At 38.6% G+C, this 27535-nt stretch overlaps 1 protein-coding gene across 5 annotated transcripts in view; it reads right to left on the bottom strand.

The window, feature by feature from the left end:
- Ptpn2 (protein tyrosine phosphatase non-receptor type 2) overlaps positions 1 to 27535 on the bottom strand; it is a 65134-nt gene that overhangs the window by 23726 nt on the left and 13873 nt on the right. For 3 of the 5 annotated variants that reach the window (XM_087895941.1, XM_087895942.1, XM_087895943.1), the window contains exons 2-4: positions 24460 to 24550; positions 11644 to 11744; positions 2536 to 2634 (exon numbers count right to left, since the gene is read on the bottom strand). In XM_087895941.1, the coding sequence (XP_087752067.1) occupies positions 2536 to 2634; positions 11644 to 11744; positions 24460 to 24550 (291 nt within the window). The remainder of the gene's footprint in view (positions 1 to 2535; positions 2635 to 11643; positions 11745 to 24459; positions 24551 to 27535) is intronic. The other 2 variants (XM_087895945.1, XM_087895944.1) reach the window with 1 other exon arrangement.

Here is a 27535-nt window from a genome sequence, read left to right as displayed (position 1 = left end):
AAAAATATACTTTAAAAAATATTAAAACTCAGCTGGGCAATGGTGGTACATGCCTTTAATCCCAGCACTCGAGACGCAGAGGCAGGTGGATCTATAGAGCTAGTTTCAGCGCAGCTAGGGCTGCACACAGAAGCCCTGTCTTGAAAAACAAAACAAAACTCCCCAAGTGAACAAACAAACAAAAGAATCCTTTTATGAAAGTTCTAAAGACTTGGGGGGCATCTAATTTTGAGCAAAAAATTAAAACAAACAAAAATACAATGATACATCATACATGACTTCAAGTTATACCACAGAGTCACAATAACAAAAAAGGTTAATACTTTCATAAAAAGAAAAACAGATCAATCCAATAGAAAGGGAACCCAGAAAAAGTCAATATAGCTTCAATCAGGTGATCTTTGGTTCTGGTGTTACTGAGAGTCCAGTGGGTGGGTAGACAAAAGCAGATCCTGAGGGCTCACAACCAATTCAATCAAAACAAGGGCCCCCAAGTTTGGTGAGGGGCCTTGTCTTAAAACTAAAGCAAAAATCAATGAAGAATAAACTCTGCTCCCCCTAGAGAACATGCAAACAGACAACACAGAGACCTACACAGTGACTTTCTGAACAGGACTCTACACACTTGGAAAATAATGTCTGCTGTGACATTTTATGTTTTAATAAGTAAAAGTTTGCCTGAATATCAGAGTGTAGAGCTAAGCCCCTAGAGGCCAGGCAGTGGCGGCACATAACTTTAACTCCAGGACTCAGGAGACAGAGGCAGAGTGATTTTTGTTAGTTCAAAGCCACCCTGGGCTACACAAGGCTGAATCTGTTTAAAAGGGAAACAGCTCACACAAGGGGGATTCCTGTGAAAAGACTAAGCCTTAATGGACCTAAGAGCCAGTTGACCTATTCTGATAGTACAAGCATGCACAGTAGAGCCAGCCAGGGTCTGCAGATGGCCTTGACAACAGCAGCCAAGTCTTGACAAGAGATGATGTGGACCTTGCTACAGATCCCAGCACTAGGGATCACACGCCTTTAATGTCAGCAATAGAGAGGTAGAGATGGGAGTGTTACAGCTGGGCAAAGAGGAATAAGGAGGAAGAAGATGGGAGCTCAGTGCGTTCTGAGGTTTGGCGAAGACAGATGGACTGTGAAGATGCAGTCTAAGGACAGGATCACTCCTTCAGTCTCAGCACTGGCAGAGTTAAAACAACTCTCTAGTTGCTGGCCTCTTTGCTTCTCTGATCTTCTTAGCCCCTATATCTGACTCTTGGTTTTTATTATTAAGACCAATTAAAATTCGTATGACAAATGCCAACAGCTGACAAAAAGAATCTCATGAAATTATGAAGTTTCTGCACAGAAAAGCAGTGGTTAAGTGAACACCCAGAGAATATCTTTGCTAACCATTTTATCTGACAGAAGACTAATATCTAGAATATATAAAAAACTCAAAAACATAAACAATCCAATCAATAAATGGGCTAATGAAATGAATAGATGAGACACAAATTGTCACTATATATATGAAAAAATGTTCAGCCCTAGTAGCTACCAGAGACATGCAAACTAAAACTAAACTGAAATCCCCATCTCACTCTGGGCAGGATGACAATCATTAAGAAAAGAAACAACTGTTGGATATAGTGATGCAACCCTGAAATTCCAACACTCAGGAGGCAGAGGCAGGTGGATCTCTATGAGGCCATCCTGATCTACATAGGGAATTCCAGGACAGTCAGGGTTACAAAAAAAGAAAACAAAAAACTCTGCTGGCAAAGTTGTGGACAGAAGGGAGCTAGTACACACTGTTGATGGGACTGTAAACTACTTCAGACACTGTGGAAATCAGTATGGAAGTTCCACAAAAAACTGAAAGCAGAGCTACAATACAACTCAGCTAAAATACTTCTGGGTATCACACATATCAGAGAGACCTACATTTTATCAACGTTTATCATGGTACTATTCACAAAGCTAAGTTATGAAACCAACTCAGGAATCCACATATGAATGGATGAAGAAATGTGGTATATTTACAGAATGAAAAGTTTTAACCAAATAGAGCATAGTTATGACATTTGCAGAAATATAGAAGCAACCAAGATAAACATATCAAGGGAAATTTGAAAATCTCAGAAAAACGGTGTTTCTCTACTTTGCCTAGCTATACAAAATCTAGGAGGAGGACATGAAAGTGGAAGAGGAACTGTCTAGGAGCACAAAAGAAAATGCTAAAAGAGAAGTGGGAGAAAGGGAGTGAGGAGCAAGGCAGAGAAGAAGCTCAACACACCAGTTACACTTCCATGAAAATATCCTCATCGAACAGAAATAGACATATAGTACTAAGAATCTACAAATTTATAATAAAAAAGAGAGGAAGGAAAAGTATTCATTATTTCGCTGGTCAGAAATATCCTGGCCACCACCCTTTAGCCACCAATGGTCAAAAGTACTAAATGAGTATCTGCTCCCAAAATGAAACATTTATAAACTAATGATCACATATAGCAAACTAAACTCTTAGTATTAAATATTACTCACCGATTCTTTCTCTACAGTCCGGTTTAACATGACAACTGCTTTGGTCTTTTGCTGCCACACCATGAGCCAGAAGTGGCAACATGTGTTAGGAAGTGGACCCTGTAACAATAGAACAAGAACATATCAGGGAAAGGAGCTGGGAAAGAACACAGCTTCGAGGATGCTGCTGGAATGCACTACGATGGTCAGTGGATTAGGTCCTGCTAAGTGAAGCAGGGCTTTAAATACAATTAAATAAAAAATATAGTCTGCACTCAATAAATATTTTCCATTCTATTATATAAAAATATTTTATTGACTTAGGCAGAAAAAGAACTGTATGGGACACCTGGGGTTCAGAAATAAGAGCTGGATTACTAGATTCAATTATATTATATTCAATTATTTAACAATTATAAAATACAGGCAAGATTTTGTGCAAAAAAAAAAGTGAACTTAGTTCACTGCTTTTGCTGCTGTTATATTATTATAGCTTTGTTGTTACGACCAGAGGTGTCTAACACACAGGCACATCAGATCATGAAAACATCTGGGAACTCACGTTCAGACTAGAAAGGAAGTCAGAAAAGGAAAATTTGACTCTTTTCAATTTCTGCAACAGACAAGTGATATCTCAGGTCATGAGGGGAATCTGTGGGAAATGAGGAAGTTTACGTCATTACTGACTGACCAACAAGTCCAAGTCAACACAACAGAACTTGCAGAAAAAAAATCATGAAAGTGCCTGAAAATCAGCTTGAACCATCTGACATAGTATCAGTTGGCAGAGTTAAAAGAGGGCAACCATCTTTATTACAAAATGCTACGGAGGGGATAATGGCAATTGCACACTTCCAATCCAATTTCTTTCACATCTGCCTTCATGATAGCATAGGAGGAAAAAAAAAGCAGAAAGGAAAGGAGGAATGGAGGGAGGAAGGAAGGAAGGAAGGAGATGAAGCATGCCCAGACTTGGACTTCCTTCCTTCCTTCTTGTAGGGCTGAAGATGTATGTAACCCACGAACTCATGAAAGCCGAGCAAATGCTCTACCATTAAGCTATAAAACCAACTTCCATCTAAATATACAGACCGTTTCCAGAGCAATGTGCCAGACAGTTCAGTGTCATGAGCAGGAAAGACCAGAGCTGTAACCCCACTCAGTGTAACTGAGAGTTCAAATAGTTCTCTACACTGACTGAAATCATCTTTAGGGTAGATGTATTTTTTGATGTGTTGCCAATACTCAATACATACTTCTTAAATAAACAAACTCTAAGGTTAACCTGTAAAAATGCTAGATAGCTGAGAAATTACGACCTTACTGTTAAAGGATTAGATACTCTTCAATGTATGTATCTATTTCCAATATAAAACAAACAGTCCAAAGGTGATAAAACAACCTCTCCACCAAAAGAGAGAAATAAGAAAATCCCCAGTAAAATGAACACCTTTTTCTTTCATCTTAAAATAAAAATCATGGGCTGGGTGTAGTGACCTACACCTTTAATCTCAAGGAGATGGTTCTCCTTGAGTTTAAGGCCAGCCTAGTCAACACAGTAAGATCCAGGCTAGCCAGGGTTATATAGTGAGATCATGTCTGAAAAGAACAAAACAAAACAACCATGAAGTGAAACTAGAATAAAGCACTTGTTGCTTTTTCAAAGAACCCCAACTGTGTGGCTCTCAGTCACCTATAACCAGCTCCAGGGGATAGGATATGACGCTCTCTTCTGGCCTCAGGAGGAGCCTATATATGCATAGCACACATATGAAAGTACACAAAGACACATACAAATAAATAATAAAGAAAATGCTATTTAAAAATAATTACGAAGCAACTTAGTAGAGAAATCCTTTGTGTGCACATTCATACCCCAATTCTATTACTGGTTCTAAAGAATGACAGAAAACATGCAAAAGCTGTTATAGTATAAAGAACAAAGGAGGGGCTGGAGAGATGGCTCAGAGTCTAAGAGCACTGGCTGCTCTTCCAGAGAGAGGTCCTGAGTTCAATTCCCAGCAACCACATAGTGGCTCACAACCATATATGATGAAATCTGGTGCCCTCTTTGGCATGTAGGCATACATGCAGGCAGAATGCTGTATACATAACAAATAAATAAGTCTTTAAAAAAAAGAATTCTAAAAAGACAGAAATTCATCTATCAGCTAGTAATGACACACAAAAAAAATTTCTTCCTTTTCTTTTCGTTCTTTCTTTTCTTTTTTTGAGACAGTTTCTTTGTGTAGCCTTGGCTATCCTGGAGCTCTCTCTGTGGACCAGTCTGGCCTTGAACTCCGAGGCCCATCTGCCTCTGCCTCCCAGTGTTGGAATTAAGGGCATGTGCCACCACTAACTGGCTGAAATGCTACCAAATTTTTAAACAGTAAAATGGACATGACATACGAGGCTGATTAGAAAAAACAAAGAGTCTAGCAAAAGACAATCTAATAAGCAACAAAGAACAATTAGATACCGTAAGAAACAAACATTAAATGTAGGTTCTCTCTCTGTTCAAGTAACATGCTATGCATAGGCATCACTGAAATGTAGTCTCAGCCCCTACAAAGTACAAACGGAGAGAGTGAGAAGTTACTAGCATCAAATATCCAAATCATCAGGTCCTATGTTGTAAGAAAGTCTGAGAAGGTATGGCTATACTGCACGAATCTGGCAGAGAGGTGATACGAAGGACAAGGGCAGTTAAGGTCACTCTACTTTTTCTAAATATCAAGCAAGGTGCATAAGAGCACATGGTAGAAGTGGGGGTACACTGGAGTGAACCATGCCTGAAAACAAGTGGATCTGGTGGCAAGAAGACATCTTACAATGCTGCACTGATTTCTGTGGAATTGAGCAACTTGTATAGGCCAGGACTCCAACTAGGAAGAACACAGTAAGGATTGCTCTACTCAGGTGAAGAAATAGGAAGGAGGCCGATTTCCTTCAAGTTACCTACCAACTAGACACAGAAAGTAAAAAATTCAAGATTTAGGTTAAAATATCCAGAGCAATGAGAAAAAAAATACAGAAAGAAATCCGCTGTGGAATAATCCTTTTGTACACTATAAAGATCTGTCAGCTCAAATTAGTTTAATAAAACGCTGATTGGCAAGAAGCTAGGCAGGAAGTATAGGTGGGGTACCAAACTGAGGACGATGGGAAGGAGAAGGGCAGAGTGAGGAGTTGCCAGCCAGACACAGAGAAAGCAGGAGATGAACATGATATGCATTAATAAAGATACCGCCACATATCAGAGCATAAATAAGGAATATGGGTTAACTTAAAATGTAATAGCTAGTTAGTAATAAGTCTGAGCTATTGGCTGAGCATGTATAATTCATATCTGTCTGAGTCAATTATTTGGGAAGTGCCTGTCGGGTTTTTGGGAACACGTGCCTAGGACAAGAGACGTGCATTTACCAAAACCAGAAGAAAAAGAAAACAAACAAAAACCTATGGAGACAAGCTGCCAAATTCTCACGCTCACACTGTGTAGAGTCCTGTTTCTCCGGACACATAAAAACAGCCATAGACAAATATCATTTAAAAATCATGAAATTGAAAAAAATGTCCATTAGGAATTTTCATAATGAAATTTTAGAAACTTGAAAAAAATATTGAGGTTAGAAAGATGACTCAGCAGTTAAGAGCACTGACTGTCCTTAAAAGGTCTTGAGTTCAAGTTCTAGCAACTGACATGGTGCCTCACAACCATCTATATATAATGAGACCTGGTGCTCTCTTCTGGCCTGCACTCATATATGCAGGCAGAACACTGAATACATAATAAATAAATAAATAAATAAATCTCTTTAAAAATATCACTAATCCCATTATTACTGTTCCCAATAAAAGTAGCAACAGAAAAATATGACAATAAATAATTGAGTTGTTAGGTATCACATTAGTGTGTAGATAGCTTTGTGTAAGCTTGACACAAGTTAAAGATATCTAAGAGGAGAAAACCTCAATTAAAAAATTCCTCCATGTCAGGCAGTGGTAGCATAAGCCTTTAATACCAGTACTTGGGAGGAAAAGACATGCAGATCTTTGTGAGTTCAAGGCCAGCCTGCTCTACAGAGCTAGTTCCAGGACAGAGAAACCCCCATCCAGAAAAAAGGTGGGAGGGGAGGGGGGGGAAAGCCTTCAAAAATTCAGGCTGTAGGCAAGGCTATACAGCATTTTCTTAATTAGCAATTGATCTAGGAGGGTCCAATGCATTGTGGATAGTAGAATCATCCCTGGGCCGGTGGTCCATGGTTCTATAAGGAAACAGGTTGAGTGGCTAGAGAAATGGTTCAGAAGTTAGAACACTGACTGCTCTTCTAGAGGTCCTAAGTTCAATTCCCAGCAACCACATGGTGGCTCACAACCATCTATAATAAGATCTGGTACCCTATTCTGGTGGGAGGCATGCAGGCAGACAGAACATAGTATACTGATGTGGAAGTCCCCTCTGTGTGCTGGGATTACTATTAATGAATAAAGAAACTGCTTTGGACCTATAGCAAGGCAGGACTTAAGTAGTCAGGAAAAGCTAGGCTGAATGCTGGAAGAAAGAAGGGTGGAGTCAGACGCCATGGAGCCACTGCTGGATAGACATGCTGAAACTTTGCTGGTAGGCCACGACCTCATGGTGATATACAGATGAATAGAAATGGGTTAAATTAATATGTAAGAGTTAGCCAATAAGAAGCTAGAGCTAATGGGCCAAGCAGTGATTTATTAATACAGTTTCTATGTGATTATTTCGGGTGTAAGCTAGCCAGGTGGCCGGGAACCAACAAGCGGCCTCCTCTAACAGTATACAAAATAAATCATAAATCTATAAGAAAGCAAGAAAGCAAGCAAGCAAGAAAGAAAGATCAGTCAGTAAGCAGAACCCCTCCATGGCCTCTGCATCAGCTCCTGCCTCAAATGAGTTTCCTGCCCTCATTGCTTTTGATGATAAAATGTTATATGGAAGTGAAAAAAAAAACAAACAAAAAACACTTTCCTCTCCCAGACTGCTTTAGTCATGATGTATCATCTCAGCAATAGTTGCCTTAACTAAGACCATGAGTTTACATAAATCATCACAACAGGTGACAGATGGACAGACAGTACAAACAGACAATATAGATATAAATGCTTAGGGAATTAAGTCATTTATACACAGTCACACAGCAATTTTATGAAAGCAGAGAAAGGCCAGGTGTAGTGGTGCATGCCTTTAATCGTAGTACTAAGTTAGTTCAAGGCTAGTCAGGGCTACACAGTAAGACATGACTAAAAAAACACAGTAGAGAAGAACTGTAGTTTCAAATTTTGGCTTCATCTTATCCACTGTATGACTGTACTTACTATTCAATCACATTCTTCCTCTGTAGCATAATAGTATTTAACACAGAGGTTGTTCAACGGTTATATTATACAAAACAAGCAAAGTAGGGAAAATGTTACAAAAGTACTTTATTATGCTTATTTATTTTGTGTGTGTGTATATTTCAGAATGTGTGTGTGTGTGTTGTGTGTTGTGTGTGTGTACATCCTGTGTCCCTCAGGGCGACAAGTCAGAGGACAACTTGAAAGAGTTGGTTCTCTATAACATGTGGGTCCCAAGATCTGAATTCAGATTGTCAGGTGTGGCAGTAAGCACCTTTACTTGCCGAGCCATCTTGCTAACGCACAAAACTTTTTTTTTTTCCCAAGACAAGGTTTCTCTATACAAAAGACCTGGCTGTCTGAGAACTCGCACTGTATACCAGGCTGGCCCCAAACTCAGAGATCTGCCTAACTTTTAATTCTTCATAAAAAATAATTTTACTTCTCATTAGAATGTAATGTTCACAGTGGTGGGGGGTTTATGTGTTTATTTAGAGATAAGGTCCCATGAATTAAGACTGATCTGGAAACTCTTGATCCTCCTCTGCCAAGAATTACAGCAATAAATTACCATGTCTGTTTTTTTCCTTTTTTAAAAAAGAAACCTGTTTTATTTGAGTAGTGATGGCCAGAGTCGTTCTCAATAAATGTCCAGATGAAGAGTCAAGTGTTACCAGATTCTGTTAGAGCAGTGCACACCCCACCCTAGGTTACAGAGGTTGAGAACTAAGGTCCTAGGCAGGGAATATAGTTCAGATGTAAACAGTACTCAATTCATGTATGTGAGGTCCTTAGACCATACTCTGCCAAAAACAACACACTAACAAACCATGGTCCCCAAGACTGAAGTGTAAACATGGGGATAGCTAAAAGAGAATCTTAAGAAAGACCTGTCTTAGAGCTGGAGATCTAGCTTGGCGGTTAAGAGCACTGACTGTTCTTCCGGAGGACCCAGATTCAATATCCAGCACCTACAGGGCAGATCACAACTGTCTGTGATTCCAGTTACAGAGGACCTGACTTCCATGGTGGAACACAAATGCTCATAAAATAAAGTGAAATAAATTAAAATTTTCTTTTAAAAAACAATAAAAAATAAAGAAATAAAAGACCTTTTAAGGAATAAGAGAAAGAACCAATGATACTGTTGGAGATGACAGCAGAGAAGGGACAGCTGTATAAAAGGTGACCAACCATCTATCTTGGCTTAAGTATGAAATTTTCTGCCTTGGGCTCATGGTTACAAGGCCTGATGTTTCTTGAGGGACTTTTGGGAGGGCTTGGGCCTATCCAAAAGTGAATTTCTTGGTTGGTTAGTATGGCAGCACTAGGAGGAGGTGCCTAGCAGGAGGAAGCACAGTACTGGGATAGCCTGTATCACACAGCTAGTTCTCTCTGGGCCCTACCTTCCACGATATTCTGTCTCACCTCAGCCTTAAAGCTGACCTCAAATTTAGTCTCTAAAATTATAAGCCAAAATAAATTTTCCCTTTCAAATGTCCTTTCAAGTAATTGTTATAGCAACGAGTACGTAACACATCATGTTTTCCCATATTTTTGTTCATTTTCAATAAAAAAGTACGTTTTTAACTCTGAATATTGATTTAAGAAAACCATAAATAATTATGATTGAGCTTAAACCATCAGTTACTATAAAACAGCAAATTAAAACTGACACTCCCAATCTCCATAAATGACTGCTTCTAAACGATATGTATATGATTCATTCAACCCACACCAGTCCTCTCATGAAATTAATGTTAGAATAAGCATATTATCATTTCTGCTAAATTTCTCAGGTCTGCTTTTCAATCGCATTTGTAGTCACCAAGTACTATATACATTATTTTGTTGTTTATTACCATGTCACTGCATGAGGAAAATTATACTAGGTCCAAGTTAAAGAGGACCTCAAGTGATTCAACTTATAAAAGCTATGAGGTTACCCGAAGTGGTGATGCATGGCTTTAATTCCAACACATGGACGGCAGAGGCAGACAAATCTCTGTGAGTTCCAGGCCATCCTGGTCTATAAAGTGAGTTTCAAGACGGCCAAGGCTACAGAGAAACCCTATCTCGAAACACTAAAATAAGAAGGGGGGGGGGCAAGAGGGGAGGGGAGGGGAAAGAAGGAAAGGGGAAGGGAAAGGAGGGGAGGGGAGAGGAGAAAGCTATGAGGCTATTAAAGTTGTGACAACAGACAGGGAATATTCATTGCAAATTTAAAAGCTTAAATTTCCAATTAAGCTTTAGTGAGAATCAAGCACTTAAAAGGAAAGTTTCGGTTTCCTGTCGTTAGCCAGTACAGTCTCCAAAAGGTACCAGCATATGTACTTGTACTAGTCTCAGCATAGCTGAATTACTTCTCCATATTCTGGACGTTTAAGTATAGTATCACTGCAGGCAAATCTTTTTGTAATGCCAAATAGTAGCTTGTAGCCATGAAACTAGAACACTAGCAATCCCCGGAGTAGCAATCAGTGTCTTCTTGCTAATTCTCTGTTGCATCTCGAATGGGTCCGGCAGAAAGCAGCTCATCACTCTTATTCGATTAGTATACATTCGGGTCAAGAGAGCAAAAGCTCTGGATGGGATCCTGTATACTATGCATATTCCTTCTCCTGGGTGTAAACAACCTTCAGAGTGACTAGGAGAAGGAAGGGTAGGAGCAGGGATCAGGACAAGATCTGAGGTTAGGAAAGGAGGAGGCCTGAGGGAAAAGGCTGCTTAGTACTGGGTAGATGCTCAGTGCCTGGGCCTCTGTAAAAATAAGTTCCTTACGAGAGGGATGAACAGAGCATCTTTTCAAATGTATATTATCTATCTTTATTTTGTTATGTGAAATGTGAACTGATATCCACAGCCAGTTTTACACCAAACTGCCATTCTTTCTTTTTTAGTTAGAAGAGCTACTTTACTTTAAGCAATATAATTTGTTTCTCCAACAGAGAAAATTCTAATGGCTCACATTTACATTAAGTTGAACTTTAAAAAAAAAAATCACACTTTTTCTCTGTCTTTCAAATAGAAGGCATGTAAAACTTTTTAAAAATTTCAAACATGATGCCACAGATACAGTCAGGGGCACCTGCTTCCGGACAACTAGAGTTCAGTTCCCAGCATGGTGTATGGCTCACACCAGACTCTTAACTCCAATTCTACCGGACACCCTCTTTTGGCCTCTGTGGGCACCCTAGTGCACAAGAACTATACATGTACACAGAGACACATAAAAAATAAAATTTAAAACTGTCAAACATAAAAAGCTTATACTTCTGAGGATTTTTGACTGGAAGAAAGAACAGGCTTGCATTTTAACCTCTCTGAATTGATAATGGTGGGACTACATTATAACACAGCTACACTCTCTGAAAATATGCTTATAGTGCAAGGATGGAAAGAAAAGCTTTCAAGGGCCTTCCTGGTTCTTCAAAACAAGTTAGGGGAAGAAAACCCAAAGGCACTAGCAAAAAGTAACAAAAGCAATATTAGATATAGTGCAAGAAGTTAATTTACGTGAAGAGAATTGCACCAAGCTGTTTCAGAAGAATTTGTTCCATGGAAAACAGTAACAGTACAATATACTTTTTTACCAATATTTTTAAAGTTCCAAAAATATGATTTTTGCAACCGATTTCAGAATTAGAAAACTAAAAATAGCATGTCATTTGCAAATGTCACCACACACATTCAGCTTTGTGTAAAGCCCGGCAGCCAGGCTGTACTCTGTAGCTTCTGCCCAGCACCCGCACTACTTGCCTGTGTTAGGATGTAACTTCTTTGTGCCTCTTCCATGTCAACTAAGCTGGCGTTAATATAATCATTTTCAGTGCTCTGCAGTTTAACACGGCTGTGATCATCTGAAAGCAGAGAACGATAGAGTATAGCTGTCATTTCAACTTTTCCATTCCTTTTCATTTGATAGTAATGTTCTAAGGCAGTTATACATGACAGAAGAAGGAAAATATAAAATTTCACCAAAGAAGAGTTGAGACAAATCCTAAATTGCCTACTTGTTTTAAAAACGAGGAAGTTAAAACAATCTTATTGCTGGGTACTGGAAGTGCTTCTGTTTGTAGTCTACCATCTACATTAACACGAAAAACTGACCAGCATGTGCAGTAAATGAATAAGGCTCTTACCTTACTGGAAGGGAAAAGTCACCTCAAGTCTCTCAGTGCCTAGGAACTGAGCTATGTGTGAAAACATAACTGGGCTCAAACTGATGAGAAAGACTCTTCACTTCTTGGTAGCATACATACAACTATATTTAAATATATGCTCAACACTGAGAAGCTAAAATAACTGGATTATTCCAACTGTATCCTTTACAAGAGTACTGGAAACTATGTTAACAGGTTAGGCACACGTCTACATTTTAAAAATAAAAACTGCAGATTAGAATTTATAGTGATTGTATTATCTAAAAGGCAACACTTGACCTTGTATCATTCAGATGAGAACGAAAACAATGAGAATTTATCCCTAAGATTAATTTTACTTCAGAATCCTAAACATAAGAAAGCTACACATAAAACTAAGTTACAAATTGAATGGATGATGCTTAACTTCAAAGAATATGTTCTGTGACAAACTATTCCCCTCAGAAATCTATCTTAAATAGTCACTCTCCATTTCTTTTCCACGTTCTCTTTGTTTTCTCAGCTAGGGTCTCATGTAGCCAAGAATGGCTCTCAACTGGGTGGATATGCAGTAGAGAATGACCTTAAAATCCTGCTCCTCCTGCCTCTCGAAGCTTGCGCTGCTCCCCTTCAGCCCCCACCCAAGACTTTTTTTTCTTTTGGTTTTTCTGCACAGGATTTCTCTTTGTTGCCCTGGCAGCGCTGAACCTCTCTCTGTGAACCAGATTGATCACAACTCAGAGACTTGCTCGTGTCTGCTTCCTAAGTGATTAAGGGATTAAAGGTGTACACTACTATACCTGGCTTCTTGGCTACCATTTTAAATCCAAAATCAAAACAACTACAGGAAAACAAAACCCCAAACTGTCCAACCTATTTCTTCATGTGAACAGAAATGCTAAATGGCTCTAGTTTCCACATTAACGTACCTCGGATGTTCCTGTTGGACTGAACACAAGACCTCTTTCATATTACATCTCATCCGCAAAGCAAAACTACAATCAAGTATAGTAAATCATGTAGACTAGTTTTCTGGGAATTATGACGTCAGCAAGCACTTTTGAAAAAGTTTTTTTTGTTGTTGTTAACAGTTCAATCATCCTTTAACTATCACACTGTACAAGACAGGGACAGCTTCCTACTCAACAAAATTAAGACCGTGCTTCATAGATAGCATACCCATGAAAGAACGCAAGTTTTTAGAGAAAGCAAAACAACCACCAAATTCTAGACTCCAGTACAGTATCACCCAAAGGAATACATTTCCTCATGTTTTAATCACAGGAAGAATACAAACCAAACACACACACACACACACACACACACACACACACACTCATACTCTTTTGGCCAACAAGCAACTCAGAAGGTCAGGCCCACACACAGGGTGCTAGGAAGTCAGTGCATCTACACAACACTTTCCCAGACCAAGGCAGAGCTTAGGAAGCCAAGACTAGAAGAAAAGCCCAGCCCAATTCAGCTATTTTCCTTCAGTCTTTACCCCAAAACTATAAAAACAGTATTCATACCCAGAGACTAAAAGCACAGAGGACACTGGACACTCTCTGAAAGCCACCCAAGGCCCAGTGCCATCACAGGGCTCTGCTTCATTGTCTATCAGCAAAGCAAAGGGACACTGTGCATTCTCTCAGGGTTAAATGACGATTTTTAAATTTTGTTAGAGATGACAACAGAAAATAGTCATCCTTAGGAAATCAGGACAGCACTTTACAAGTAAACATAGTTGGCAACTAAATATGTATTTTCTTTTTTTAAAATATTTGTTTATTTATTTATTTATTCTGTATACAATATTCTGCCTGCAGGCCAGAAGGGGGCACCAGACCTCATTACAGATGGTTGTGAGCCACCATGTGGTTGCTGGGAATTGAACTCAGGACCTTTAGAAGAGCAGGCAATGCTCTTAATCGCTGAGCCATCTCTCCAGCCCCCTAAATATGTATTTTCTTCTCAGGAAAACAAACTCTCAAGGGCACAGCTGTCTCATTATTTAGCTTCATAAGGAGACTAATGGAGAGCAGAACACGGCGGCACACACCTTTAATGCCAGCACTCCAGAGGCAAAGACAGACCATCTCTTTCAGTTTGAGTCTAGCATGGTCTATACAGTGAATTGCAGGCCATCAGGACTACCTAAGATCTCGTAACAAAAAGTAAAAAGAAACACACACTTTTGATTCAAAAGAAACACCATTTTTTTGATGTGTGTTAACTGAAATATATCACCTTGAAATATCTAAAAAGACCCAACATATATCCATTTCAGGAAGTGAAATCCTCATCAAAACCTTGAAAACCTGTGACTTCACAATTCCAATGCCCAACAAAGGCAAAGGACCCTGTCATTCATTCACTTACTAGGGATTACTTAGCAAATACTCAGTTTGCATAATCAGAGAGGTCCCCATGACAACCTGGGAGTTAACTGTTTCCTTTCCATGATCCACTAGTGTTAGTCACTTCCAAATCTGTGCACTGTTCATTTTAAATTTTTAAAAATGTTTTATTTTTAGTTACACGGGTGTGCCCTGTGTATGTGGATGCTCTTAAAGGCAAAAGAGGGCTTCAGATCCCCTGGGAACGGGACAGAGTAACAGGCAGCTCTAAGCTGCCAGATGTAGATGCTGGAAACTTAACTTGAGTTCTTTAAAAGGACACATGAGCCCTTAATTGCTGAATCACTTATTTGGAACCCCTGAATTGTTTATTTCCAACAAAGGAAACTTTTGACTTCCGAGTTAGAAAAGAGTGTCATAGTTTTTATTTTTGCCCAGGATTCTCTGAAGTGAGGTCATCAAAATGGGAAGGATTCTACAACTTGAATATCAAAGTCGACAGCACTTGATCAGCATTCTATGGCAATGGTTCTCTTCTCCCCGCCCCGTGTGTGTGTGTGTGTGTGTGTGTGTGTGTGTGTGTGTGTGTGTGTAAAGGAGGGAAACAAAGGAATCATACTTCCGTGGGCAATCTTACTTATCCATCCCTCAAAGCACCAGCAGCAGCACAGTAAGGAACATATTTATTATTCTGTAGGTATTACCTCTTCTTATTCTTGCCACCAAGTGAATGAAGAAATGCAGTATCTAACAAGACTTTAACTTAAAAATTGGATAAAAAGGAAGCCCACCCACTTCTGATGAAGCCTTTCTGCCTCCTACCCTCAGGGTTTTCTGAGAAATGGTTTCAGCTCTCAAGAAATGACTTGCTCTGTCTGTGGCTGACACACAGAAGCTTCCTCTTTCAACACTCATCATGAACTGAAGAAAAGAGCCCTGTAGATTTCATCCAATTAATCACCATCTTAAAGGTCTCTATTATTGTAGAGCTTCACATGTCAAACAACAGAAAGAAGGGAGGGTTCATGTTCACCATGGCAGAAACCAATGACTAACTCACAAGTTGAGCAAAGACAGGACAATTCTATTAATACAATATTATCAGTTAACTTCTCTGCTTGTATTTTCCTAATCTCTATCTACTTGTGGTGCCTCTAACAAGAACTCACAAGAACTCAACGTATCTTAAAGCTATGCCAACATTGTTCAACTCCAAAAGCTGACAGCGAATAATTTTTTTTCATAAACTGAGCAAGGAGTCCTATGCAAAGACAGCTACACCCAAGTCTCATAGCTACTATCATTTTCATGGAGAAGAAATATCAATCTTAGCACCCATGAAAGTCTGAACATTTCAGCTGTTTACTCTGCAAAACAAACCAATGAACCAATCCAACAAAAAACAAAACAAAAATCAATTAGAGTTACCAAAGAGCACCGTTTAATGATTATGATAGGCCAGACACTGGCACACCTTACTGGGCTGTTATCTCAATCCTCATAACTTGACAAAGCAGATACACTATCAGGCCCATTTTGCTGACATTGTGCAGTAGTATCTCACTCTTTTTAGACTAGAGAGATTTGAATTAAAAGATTTCACCCCGATATCTGACTCCAAATTTTTTATTGACAAGATTAATTAGAATAACGCTTCATCTGGTGCCCAAATTCTGGGACACGAATTCACAAACTAGTGGCTTGTCTGTGGCTTCGCATCCACCGGCACCTACTGGAGCTGCACCTGCTGGAGTCACTTCACCATTGGCTCTTTTCCTTTTTCTTCCAAGCTCTCTGAGCAAGTCTGGTATTTTCCTGTTGCAGCCTCTACAGTAACCTCCACAAGCCTCAAACTCCACGGGTACCTGGGATCCCAACACCACCAGAGTTATCCCCAAACAACCAGCCAGCCCTGCCTTAAGCAGTTCTGTGCTTTCACTTCCTGTCAGTCAAAAAATGCTGTTTTTATACGTTCCACCCATATCCCTTTCTTGTCTTCCATTCAAACAGCTGGCTGGCTCTTTGGTCCTTTTCCTCATGGGTTGTGGGCTTTCCCTGGACACTTCCCCCAAGGCTGCTGACACACGATCAGCCTCAGCTGTTCTCAGCCAGGCTGTGTACCACCTGTATTCTCTGCCCAGATATGCTATACAACAACAGCCAGCCTTACATTTCACTGTCATCATCAGCAGATTTGGTGAGACAACTTGGAATTCTCAAAGAGGGGAATTAGTTTTAAAAAAAGAGTTTTTTTCCACATTAAAAAATGGGAAACACTATTATGATGGAAGGAGTTGGTCTTTATGATTTCACAATGAATGCTTTATAATGGAACAATTAAATGAGGGGATAATTAGTTTAGCTGGGATTTACATAATGTCAATTACAAACATTATTGATTTGGTAATTGTTATTTTATTACTTAAAAAATTGGTTGATATGAGTGCCAAGATAACAGTTCTTAAAAAGGTTACTAAAGAAAATAATGCAATCTTGACATACTAAAATCACGACTTACTAAAACAGATAATAAAGATACTCAGACAAAGACGAGAAATTTAAAGGAGAACCAACTTCAACATTACATTATAAAATTAGAGAGGAGTATCTCAAGGTTACCAAAAAACCCCAACCTTACTGTATAGGAACAACTGCCGAATGACAGGTACCCCCAAGGCTATGTAAGAGTTGACTGGATTCCTGTGGAAATGTTAGTTTTAAGGAGATTTAAAAAAGCAATAGTCTCATATAGTATGCATTCACCTTTTGCAAGGCAGGTGTTAAATTATCTTACAAGACTGGAAAGACTTGATTATAGCAGTATTGGAACCTGGTCCTCAATTACAGTGGAGGACTAAGATTATTGTAGGGTTAGAGTTAAGGAAAATTTCCAAGAACAACTTCTTGGAGAATGCAATCATTCTGATGTACAAAGACAGTCTATATATGATGGCCACACCTTGGTTATATGCCATGCAACAGCTTTGAATGCTTAAGATAGAATTGAAGAAGTTGGATGTTATAAGGAGAGGGCTGCTTGTTTGTCCTGGCCGCCCAGCTACCTTAAACCGGAAATAACCACACAGAAACTGTATTAATTAAAACATTGCTTGGCCATTAGCTCGAACTTCTTATTTTCTAACTCTTACATATTCGTTTAACCCATCTCCATTAATCTCTGTATTGCCACATGGCTGTGGCTTACAGGTAAGATTCTAACTGGCATCTGTCTGAGGCGGAGGAGAATCCATGGCTTCTCTCACTCTGCCCTTCTTCCTCCCAGCATTTAGATCTGTTCCCTACCTCCTGCCTATCTAAGTTCTGCCCTATCAGAGCCAAAGCAGTTTCTTTATTCATTAACCAATGAAAGCAACACAGGAACAGAAGAACCTCCTACAGCTGGAGAGAGAATTGAGTCATTTACTAAAGTTTAAAGGCCCAAGAGAAACCTTCACTGATATTTTACAAAGATTGACTTCAGTTGCAGATAAAATGATATCAAATCACGAGGCTAGACAAATAATAATTGAATCTTTGGCTCTTGAAAATGTTGATTCAAAATGCAAAAGGGTAATTAGGCCTGTAAAGGCAAAATAAGCACACAGAAATGGATCCAAGACACAGACAATATTGAATCTCATAACCATGATAATACTTAGATAGGAGATGTGATTTCCAGAGGCTTGAAAAAAAAAATGTCAGGTGTTTTAATTGTGCTAAACAAGGTCACTTTAATAGGTAGGCAGGGTGCTCCTAGAAACAATGTTTTTTCTAGGTAATCCAAACAAAGGCTCCTGCCTTCTGGAATATGCAGAAGGTGCGGCAAAGGTCGACATTGAACCAATGAATACAGATCAACAAGGGACAGACAAGGCAAACCTTTGCTGTTGGGAAACACAAGGAGGAGGCCTCTTGCAGGGCCCTTTACCAAATCAGGTTCAATCATTACCTGTTATTGTGGGGAAAATTCCACAGAGCAATTAAAGGACCTAATGCCTACTGTAAAGAAATCATACTGCTCTGGATGATAGAACAGTTTTAGAAGAAGTTTTAGAATTTTTTTTAAAAAAAAATTTCAAGAGAAATTATAAAGCAAATTATTTTGGCAAACTTCTATAAATAATCAAAAATCAAAGTTAAAAATATGAGCAAATAACATTGTACAGGAGGAAAGTTTATGTATACCATAAGAATTGATAGATTGATTTGAACAAAAAAGATCTCTTGATTAGATAGTTCATCAAACAGCGTGACCATTCAATCTAAACCAACGTAAAAGACTAATAAAACCTTTACATTTGATCAGATGTAACTTGCCAAAAGGGAAACTCTCCAAACTTAGGGTCGGAGCAGGGTTTTGTTTTTGTCTTTCCAGGAGAATAAAGTCATCTAAAGAATCTGAAGACTACTGGACAAATGAAACATCTGAAGAAAAAGGACACCATCTAGAAAAAATACCCTACAAAAAAGTAAATTAGCCTACTAGTACATCACATTTCTAACAGGGTAAAATTTCATAAATCTTTTCAAATGTTTGTTTCTGCTGTTCTCTTCAGAAATATAATACAAATGGTCTTTTTTGTAGTCCCAGTTCAATTAAAAACTATACCTGTTTTTTGGAGCTGGAACATAGTTCTTTCCTGTTCTAAACCCAAGCATGCATGTTAAAGGAAAATTCAAAATCTGTCTCATGTCAAAAGAGCTACCTGATTGATATAGGACTAATCTCATAATTCTTTGGTTTTATTTTGACTCTTTAAAAAGGTATAAATATCTCAAAATTTGTAAGATTTATAAATGTAACTTTTTTAATGTAAACTTTTTGTCATGGTATTAGTGGTCAAACAAGAGTGCTAACTAATTCTAGATAAAGACTTCATCTAGCTTCCCATACGTGATTTTTGGTTTGAGTCTCTATCAGCTAACTGGGAATTAAGTTTTTGTACTCTGGACGTACATACCAAATTATGGTTCTTTAACTTCTTCAGGATTTTTCAGCCAGGCAGTGGTGGCACACACCTTTAATCATAGCACTTGGGAGGCAGAGGCAGGTGGATCTCTATGAGTTCGAGGCCAGCCTGGTCTACAAGAACTAGTTCCAGGATAGGCTCTAAAACTATAGCGAAACTCTGTCTTGAAAAACCAAAAAGACACCAGATCTCATTACAAATGGTTGTGAGCCACCGTACAGTTGCTGGGGAATTGAATTCAGGACCTCTAGAAGAGCAGCCAATACCCTTAACCTCTGAGCCATCTCTCCAGCTCTCAATTCTCCAAAATTTTTAAATACCCACTTAGTCCTTTTTTTTCCTTTGAGACAGGGTCTCACTATATGTATCTATATTATATGTACTATCTGGAATGCCCAATGTAGATCAGGCTGTCCGTGAACGCACAGCGGTCCCCTGTCCTAGATTGAAAGTATTGGATTGAAGGCATGTACCACCATGCACTTGACCTCCCAAGTACTAGAGTTATAAGTGTCTCTCTCTCTCTCTCTCTCTCTCTCTCTCTCTCTCTCTCTCTCTGTGTGTGTGTGTGTGTGTGTGTGTGTAACATACAAACAGCTATTACAACTCACTTATTTTTTAAAAAAACGACATAGTTTATATTGTTTTTGATGTCATAGTAAGACATCTTCAACAGCCTGAAAGCCTGAATTGTCTCTTGTTCATTTCTTCTGGGCAGTTACTATCTCCCCATTGTATTTAAATATTTAGTAGAAGGATACTTTAGGACAATGTAAATAACTTGTTTCAACATTTATTATTCCACATCACATATAAAGGTGGAACTTTCTCTATTTGCAACTTACTTATTCATTTATATTCTAGTATTAGAAACTCATGGATTCCTATTTTATTCAACAGGTATAAAATCATCTTAATGTTCAAATTATCCTGGGGTTGACCAGTGGACTTCAAGCTGGCTTGAGTGAGTATCTTTATGACACACTACTCAACAATTTTTGTTTGTTGTTTAAGTCATATCCTTACTTTCTAGAAATTTTAAGAGGACTCCTTCTTTCTTCCTTATTTGTTTATTTGGTTTTTCAAGACGTGGTTTCCATGTGTTGTCCTGGAACTCACTCTGTGGACAGGGTGGCCTTGAACTCAAAGAGATCTGCCTGCCTCTGCCTCCTGAGCCTGGGATTAAGGTGTGCACTTGCCACCACCAAGCCCTTATTTAATTTTTGAGACAGCGTCTCACTCTAGTTTTTCCTAGCCTCTGAGGTCTGCCTGTTTCTGTCTCCCAGGTGCTAAAAGCATGTGCCATCATATCCAACCCTTTTTAATTTTTTTTTTTTTTTTGAGACAGGGTCTAACAGTATAATTCGAAATGGCTTTCAGCTCACAAACCCCCTGCCTTTGACTCCTGAGTGCTGGGAATTCAGGCATTTGTCACCACACCTGTCTAAGGAATTACACTTTGCTCCAAGCCTGGAAATCAGCCAGTTGTCCAAAAAGCCCTGTTTCCTCTTAGTAAAGAATGAACTTGATTTACTAAAGCTAAGCATGCCAAGTGCCAACAGAGTATCATTGTTCTTAAACTTCTCAATGAGGCTAGAGACGTGGCTCAGGATTGCTAAGGGAATATGCTGTTGCAGAAGACAGAAGTTTGGTTCCCAGAATCCACATCAGGCAACCCACAACAACCTGTAACTCCAGCCCTGGATGTATGAGCCTTGAGGGCTCCACTGGCATCTGCCCGCATGTGGACATACCTACCCATCCCCACACAAATGTATGCACACACACACATTGACACAAAAGTAAAATATTAAAAAAAAAACAATTATACATGTGGATATGGCTACATACACTAAAATCTACCTTTATAACTAGGCAAGTACTCTAGCCCAGCCCTATCTATACATCAGTACTCGCACACAATACAGCAATTCTAACCAAACAGTACAGGGTTCACTCTCTCACTGATTACACAAAGTCTTTAGGTCTTTCTTAAAGTGTTTCTTTAAGGACACTGTCACCTTTACATGTCCTTTTAACAACCTCAAGGGTGAGTGAGAAAAGAAGTAAAATAGTGTGGGGATTTTGTTGTTGCCTTTTTTTCTTTTTAGACAAGCTATCTCATATGATGTGGCTAGTCCTGGCTGTCCTGGAACTCATATGTAGACCTTATGACCTTAAACTCTCAGAACCTGAACTCAAGAGATCCACTTGCCTCTACCTTCTGAGTACATGGATTAAAGTCATATACTATGGCTGAGTAATGATATTTTTAAAACTCACTTAGCTATTCTACTATCCATTAACAGTAAAAATAAATAGATAAGTACAAATTGAAAAATAAAAATACCCTAGCGATAAATAAATGAAAAATGGAAGTTAATGTATAAAATCGCCATTTTAGATAAACAGCTAACAAAACTAACAAAAAACAAAAATAAAACTCCCCAAAACAACAACAAAAAAACTCACACAATTTTTCAAAATGTTGGGCACAGGACTCTATGTCAACATGCCAGAGATACCTGCCTGTCCATGTATACTCTGAACTAGTCACAGCAGCTGGGAAATGAAAGCAACTTAGATGTCCTCAGCCCAGCACTTGTCTACTGGCACCAAGACAAACAAAAACAACCTGAACAGATCATTAGTGGGGGACAGAAACTCCAGTCTTGGGTGAGGTGAGGAGGAAGGTTCTACTTGATAAGGGATCAGTAGATGAATGGGGGGGGGGCGGGTAGAGTTTGGAAAACAAATGGTCAAATAAGGGAACTGAGGCACAATGAGATAGACCTGTACTTCCAGTTACTTAGGAGGCTGAGGCAAGGAAACAGGTCTTAAAGTTCAAGAGATAGACCTCTTGAACTAGACCTCTTGAACTATAAGACCTGTTTCCTACATGGGCCTGTATACTGAGTTCAAGAGCCAAACTGAGCAACTTCATAGGATGCTTTCTCAAAAGAAAAATAATAAAAGAGATAGAGGTGTAATCTCATAGTACAGCACTTGCCTAGGACGCATCAGGTCCTGGGTTCAATTCCCAGAACCACAAAAAGGGGAGTGAGGGAAAGAAGCATAAAGGAGCTATTTCCAAGTCTCTGATGAAACCTTGTATGTACTTATATGTTCTCTAGGAAGAACCCTGCAAGGAATCTACACTCTGCATAAATGACCAGAATGAGTGTACTGTTAACAGTTTATTTGTATGCTTAACAGCTCTTAAGAGTTTTCTCATAAAACTAGAATTCAATAACAGCCTATTCGCTCATGAACTTAATTCCATGGTTATGCTTTTACAGAATAAACAGTTTCATTTCTATATAAAGGTTCAAAATTTGGGAGCTGGAGAGATGAGATGGCTTAGCACTGGCTGCTCTTCCGGAGGTCATGAGTTCAATTCCTAGCAACCACATGGTCTCACAACCATCTGTAATGAGGTCTGGTGCCCTCTTCTGGCCTGCAGACATATGTGCAGGCAGAACACTGTATAGATAATAAATAAGTCTTTTTTAAAAAAAAGTTCAAGAATTAAAATAAGGTATAGACTGCTCTGCTAAGGCTGTTTCTTTCCCAGGATAATCAGCTCTAGCTTCTTCATTGCTGGCTCTTTTATATTCTGAATCCACTCCAGTTCAGTTGATGGTTTACAAAAATGAACGGAGAAGCAAAGCTCTACTCCTGATTTTCAGGAATGCTGTGAGCTGAGGCACTTTCCAGGTAGTAGATTATAACTCAAGTGAGATTTCTTGACGCTAAACTTTTTCTAAACTCTCCAAGGAATGAAGAATACAAAGTGTTCCGAAATGGGAGCTTCACAAATTGGAGACTTAAGGTAAAAGAGATTTTAAAATGTAACAGCTAAATAGTTATGAGATTGATTAGGGAAAGATGTGAGAACATTTTAGTAAGTAGCAAAAAAAAAAAAAAATCAAAGAATTAAAGAACCCAGTGCTGTAAAAAAGTGTATACACACCAAGTGAAATATTTAATAACGACAAAAAAAAAGGTAAAATGAAACAAAACAATAACAGCAAAAACAGTGCTGGCATACAGAAAGTAACCTTCAAGGAAGGCAGCAGAATTTAAGATTTCAAGGGTAAACGCTGAGTGTGGTTTAGGAGGCTGAGACAAGAAAGGATAGCACAGGAGACATAGGAAGTCCTGCTGCAAAATAAGCAATCCTTCTTTTCTTTTTTCCTGGGCAAAAATACTAAAGTTGGTCAAAGTAGAAAGTGTTTAAGAGGTCTAGGAACTTGAAGGCTGGTGTTGCATGGTGTTTGTGAGAGACATTAGGTCACCCAGAATAAGCGAAGGCTCTGCTAAGGAGAGGGGATGACAAGAAGCACATGAAGTAGTTATGGAGCCTGGAGAAGAAAGTGAGCTGTACAGGAAGAAAAAGCTTTGGCAGAAATCACTTTATTGGCAAGCTGAGGAACCCTAGATGAGACTAGGAAATGCTTATATGTCATAGGAAGCAAGAATAACAAGGATCCTTCATCTGAGACCAAGAAATGGATTCGCTGCTGAATTTTAGCAGATGCTAGAACACCTAATAAAAATGCTCCTCAAACCAAAGAGAGAACTAAGAAAAGTTCTTGCTGTGTAAGTGTAAGGAATGTCTTCTGAATCCTAGAACCCATATAAAAGCCAGGTGGATACGGCAGCCTGACTGCAATCCCAGTACAAGTTATAATAGAGCTGTGTGGCTAGCCAGACTAGCTAAAATAGAGTTCTGGGTTCAAGCAAAGACCCTACCCCTGATGTATAAGGTGAGGAGTGATCAAGGAAGACACCTGACACATGTGTGTGCACAGAAATGGAAAAATGTAGATATTAAACCTGCTGTGGTGGCCGACACAATCCCAACATTCTGGAGGCTGAAGCAAGAGGACTGCTACAAATTTGAGGTCAGCCTGTGCTACACAGTAACTTCCAAAACAGCCTGGACTATATAGTGAAGCCCTGTCTCAAAGAAAACAAATAAGAATATACATTTTTAAAAATTGCTGTACTAGTCAATCTACCCCCAACCCTCTATTTCCACTGGATCCTGTTTCCTAAACAAACTGAAAAACACACACATGCACATAAAGCCACAGTACTTACATGGGCTTACATCTCTGTATCTGTTTCGATTTCTGTTTTCTGGAAACTTGGCCACTCTATGAGGATAGTCATGGGACTCATTTCGAATTTCCTTAAAATAACAAAAATATATTTTAATATACCTATTAAATTTATATAGCAACACATACCCTCCTAGCCAATATAGAAAAGCATTAAGCACTTATTTTAAGCTCCAAAAAGCTACAGGGAAATCTTATATCAAAAAATAAAAACAAAACAAAACAAAAAAGTTCAGACTTTGCTCTTTGCTCACATTACTCTAAAAAATATATATATATATATATAAAATAATATCTATTATATATTTAACACAAACATTCTTTCCCCGCCCCTAGATAGGATTTCTCTGTGAAACAGTCCTGGCTGTCCTGGAACTCACTCTGTAGACCAAGCTGGCCTCGAACTCACAGAGATCTACCTCTCAAGTACTGGATTAAAGGTGTGCACCACCACCAAACCGCAAATATTCATTCCACACCGCAAATACTCATTCTTGATGCATCAACCTTCCTAAAGATCTATAAGCACTCCATTTGGGAACAGGCCACTTTCTAGTTTACTTATTTTGTTTTTTCATCACTGGGTTTCTCTGTGTAACAGTCCTGGCTGTCTTCAAACTCACAGAGATCCGCCTGTCTCTGCTCCCAAGTACTGGAATTAAAGACATACTCCACTACTGCCCGGCTCCACTTTCTAGTTCTTAATTTTACCCTTTGGCCTTCAGTGAAAAAACCAAATTTTCAACATATATTTTGTTAAAATTTCCATCTAATTCCTAGTAACCCTAAATTCAATAATTATTCCTTAGCAGGCCCCCACTTCCACCCCAGAGGACAGAAAATATTTATAAAAAATTAAAGATTTTGCAGTCATTTTAGATATAAATGTCTATAAGCTATAACTGCACCATAAATCCAACATATAAATTGAGTGTCATAGTTGTAAAACATTTTTACAATTAACTTTTTCCATTGGTATTTCCAAACAAGATCATTGTTGATCTCTTATGACTTATTTTCTATTTTTGCCCTAGTATTTCTCTCTTTGGGTTGATTTGCTTGATACTGTAAAACCCCCTTGGGGCTGGAGAGATGGCTCAGCAGTTAAGAGCATTGCCTGCTCTTCCAAAGGTCCTGAGTTCAATTCTCAGCAACCACATGGTGGCTCACAACCATCTGTAATGAGGTCTGGTGCCCTCTTCTGGTCTTCAGGCATACACACAGAGAGAATATTGTATACATAAAAAAAAAAAAAACACCTTAACCCTCAGAAGTTTTTAATAATGGAACATAATACACGTTTCTAATCTAAACCTAATTGTAATACTCCTGCAAGATATAAAACATTATTGCCACCCTTAAATGTGCAACAGAGTAAGACAGTGGTGGTTTTAATCCCAGCACTTGGTAGGTAGAGGCAGGAGGATCTGAGAGTTTGAGGCTAGCCTGGTCTACAGAGCAAGTTTCAGGACAGTTAGGGCTGTTACACAGAGAAACTCTGTCTCAAAAACCAAAAAGTACATGAGAAATTTAATTTTATGCTTTCCAAATCATTATTTAACTTAGTACTGCTTCTTAATTCTTACATTCATCAGTTACACTTGCTCTATCATAGAATAATTCTATTTCAAAGACTCATTTGTCACCGAGACTGTCAAATTTTAGTTCCTAAAGCATAACGGTAAAGTCTAACTATATGGAAATGAAAGCAGCTCTGTTTCTATTTACTCACGACACTTGTGTTAAATCTCATATTTTCATTCATTTTTCTTCAAGAAAAGTATGCTAAATGTTTATTCTGGGAAATTTTACAAATTATGTGACCATAAATAGGATTTTTTAAAGTTTATTGGTATGGTGGCATGTGCCTTTAATCTCAACACCAAGGAGCTAAAGATAGTTAGATCACTGTGAGTTACAGGCCACTCGATAAATAATTTAATAAATAAAATAATGAAAACATGAACAAATAAAACTTATTGGTGATTTCTTTTATGGGGTGGTGGTAATAAAAAAAATTGGGCAGAACAGGACTCCCTTCATAACACCTTCACTAGACTCTTTACTTGTTCTGTTGTATAATTCTATCTTCCACATATCTTGTCTGTCAATTGCCAGTTCTTATTTTTTAACCTAGAGACAATTATATGTATATATTGCAACAAATTACTGGTATTGCAAAAAGATCAGAGTATAATTTCCAACCCCATTCTAAATACTTATTTTTATAGCCACAGATAAGTATAGCATTCACAGCTTATTAAAGAAGCTTCCTGTAGCAGACAAAACCATTACAGAAATTACAACTGGTCAAAATGCAGAGAACTGAGGAGGGGCTAGGCAGCTAGCTGGTAAGTCTACAACATTCCTACACACCTAAGGCTTGGGGACATCTAGGAAGAGAGAGTGGGAGAACTGAGTCAATATTAGCAGCAAAATAGTCCCTTCTTTATGAAGGAAACTTCAAAACAGCATTATTATTACTGATTGCTCTCATTCAAGTTTACAGTGAAAAAGAGCATGTGGGACAGACAGAAAGAGACTGAAAATGTGCATTTGGAGGAAAAAAACACTAGAAAGTTTAATGTTGCTTCAACTTAAGTGTTGGATTTTTTTTCACTTAAGGTCATAATATGATTCTACTCAATAAGGAAATGGAACATTTAGTGCTATCACACCAATCTTGCCAAATTCACTTGGCTCCTTCATATGATGGATTTATAAACTCTAAAACCACATAAATATATCCTGAGACACTATAAATTTTTCATAACCTATTAATAGCTAATATAGCTCATTTATCTTTGGTATGTTCTTGGCAGCAACTTATTTAAAAGCCCTACATATAAGTATACAGTCGAATAAAAATTTGCCTTGCTTGCTAGATGGTGGTGTAAACCTTTAATCCCAGCCTGGTCTACAGAGTAAGTTCTATGACAGCCAGAGCTACACAGAGAAACCCTCTCAAAAAACCAAACCAAATAACAAGAAAGAAAGAAAAAGAAAATTTGCCTTGCTAGATGTAACACAATAACATGTTTGAGGCAAAAAGGGGA

Source organism: Myodes glareolus, chromosome 13 (genome assembly GCF_982192425.1).
Source record: "Myodes glareolus chromosome 13, mMyoGla1.1, whole genome shotgun sequence".
In the NCBI taxonomy this organism is placed as follows: Eukaryota; Metazoa; Chordata; class Mammalia; order Rodentia; family Cricetidae; genus Myodes; species Myodes glareolus.
This window is presented reverse-complemented; position numbering and strand designations above follow the sequence as displayed.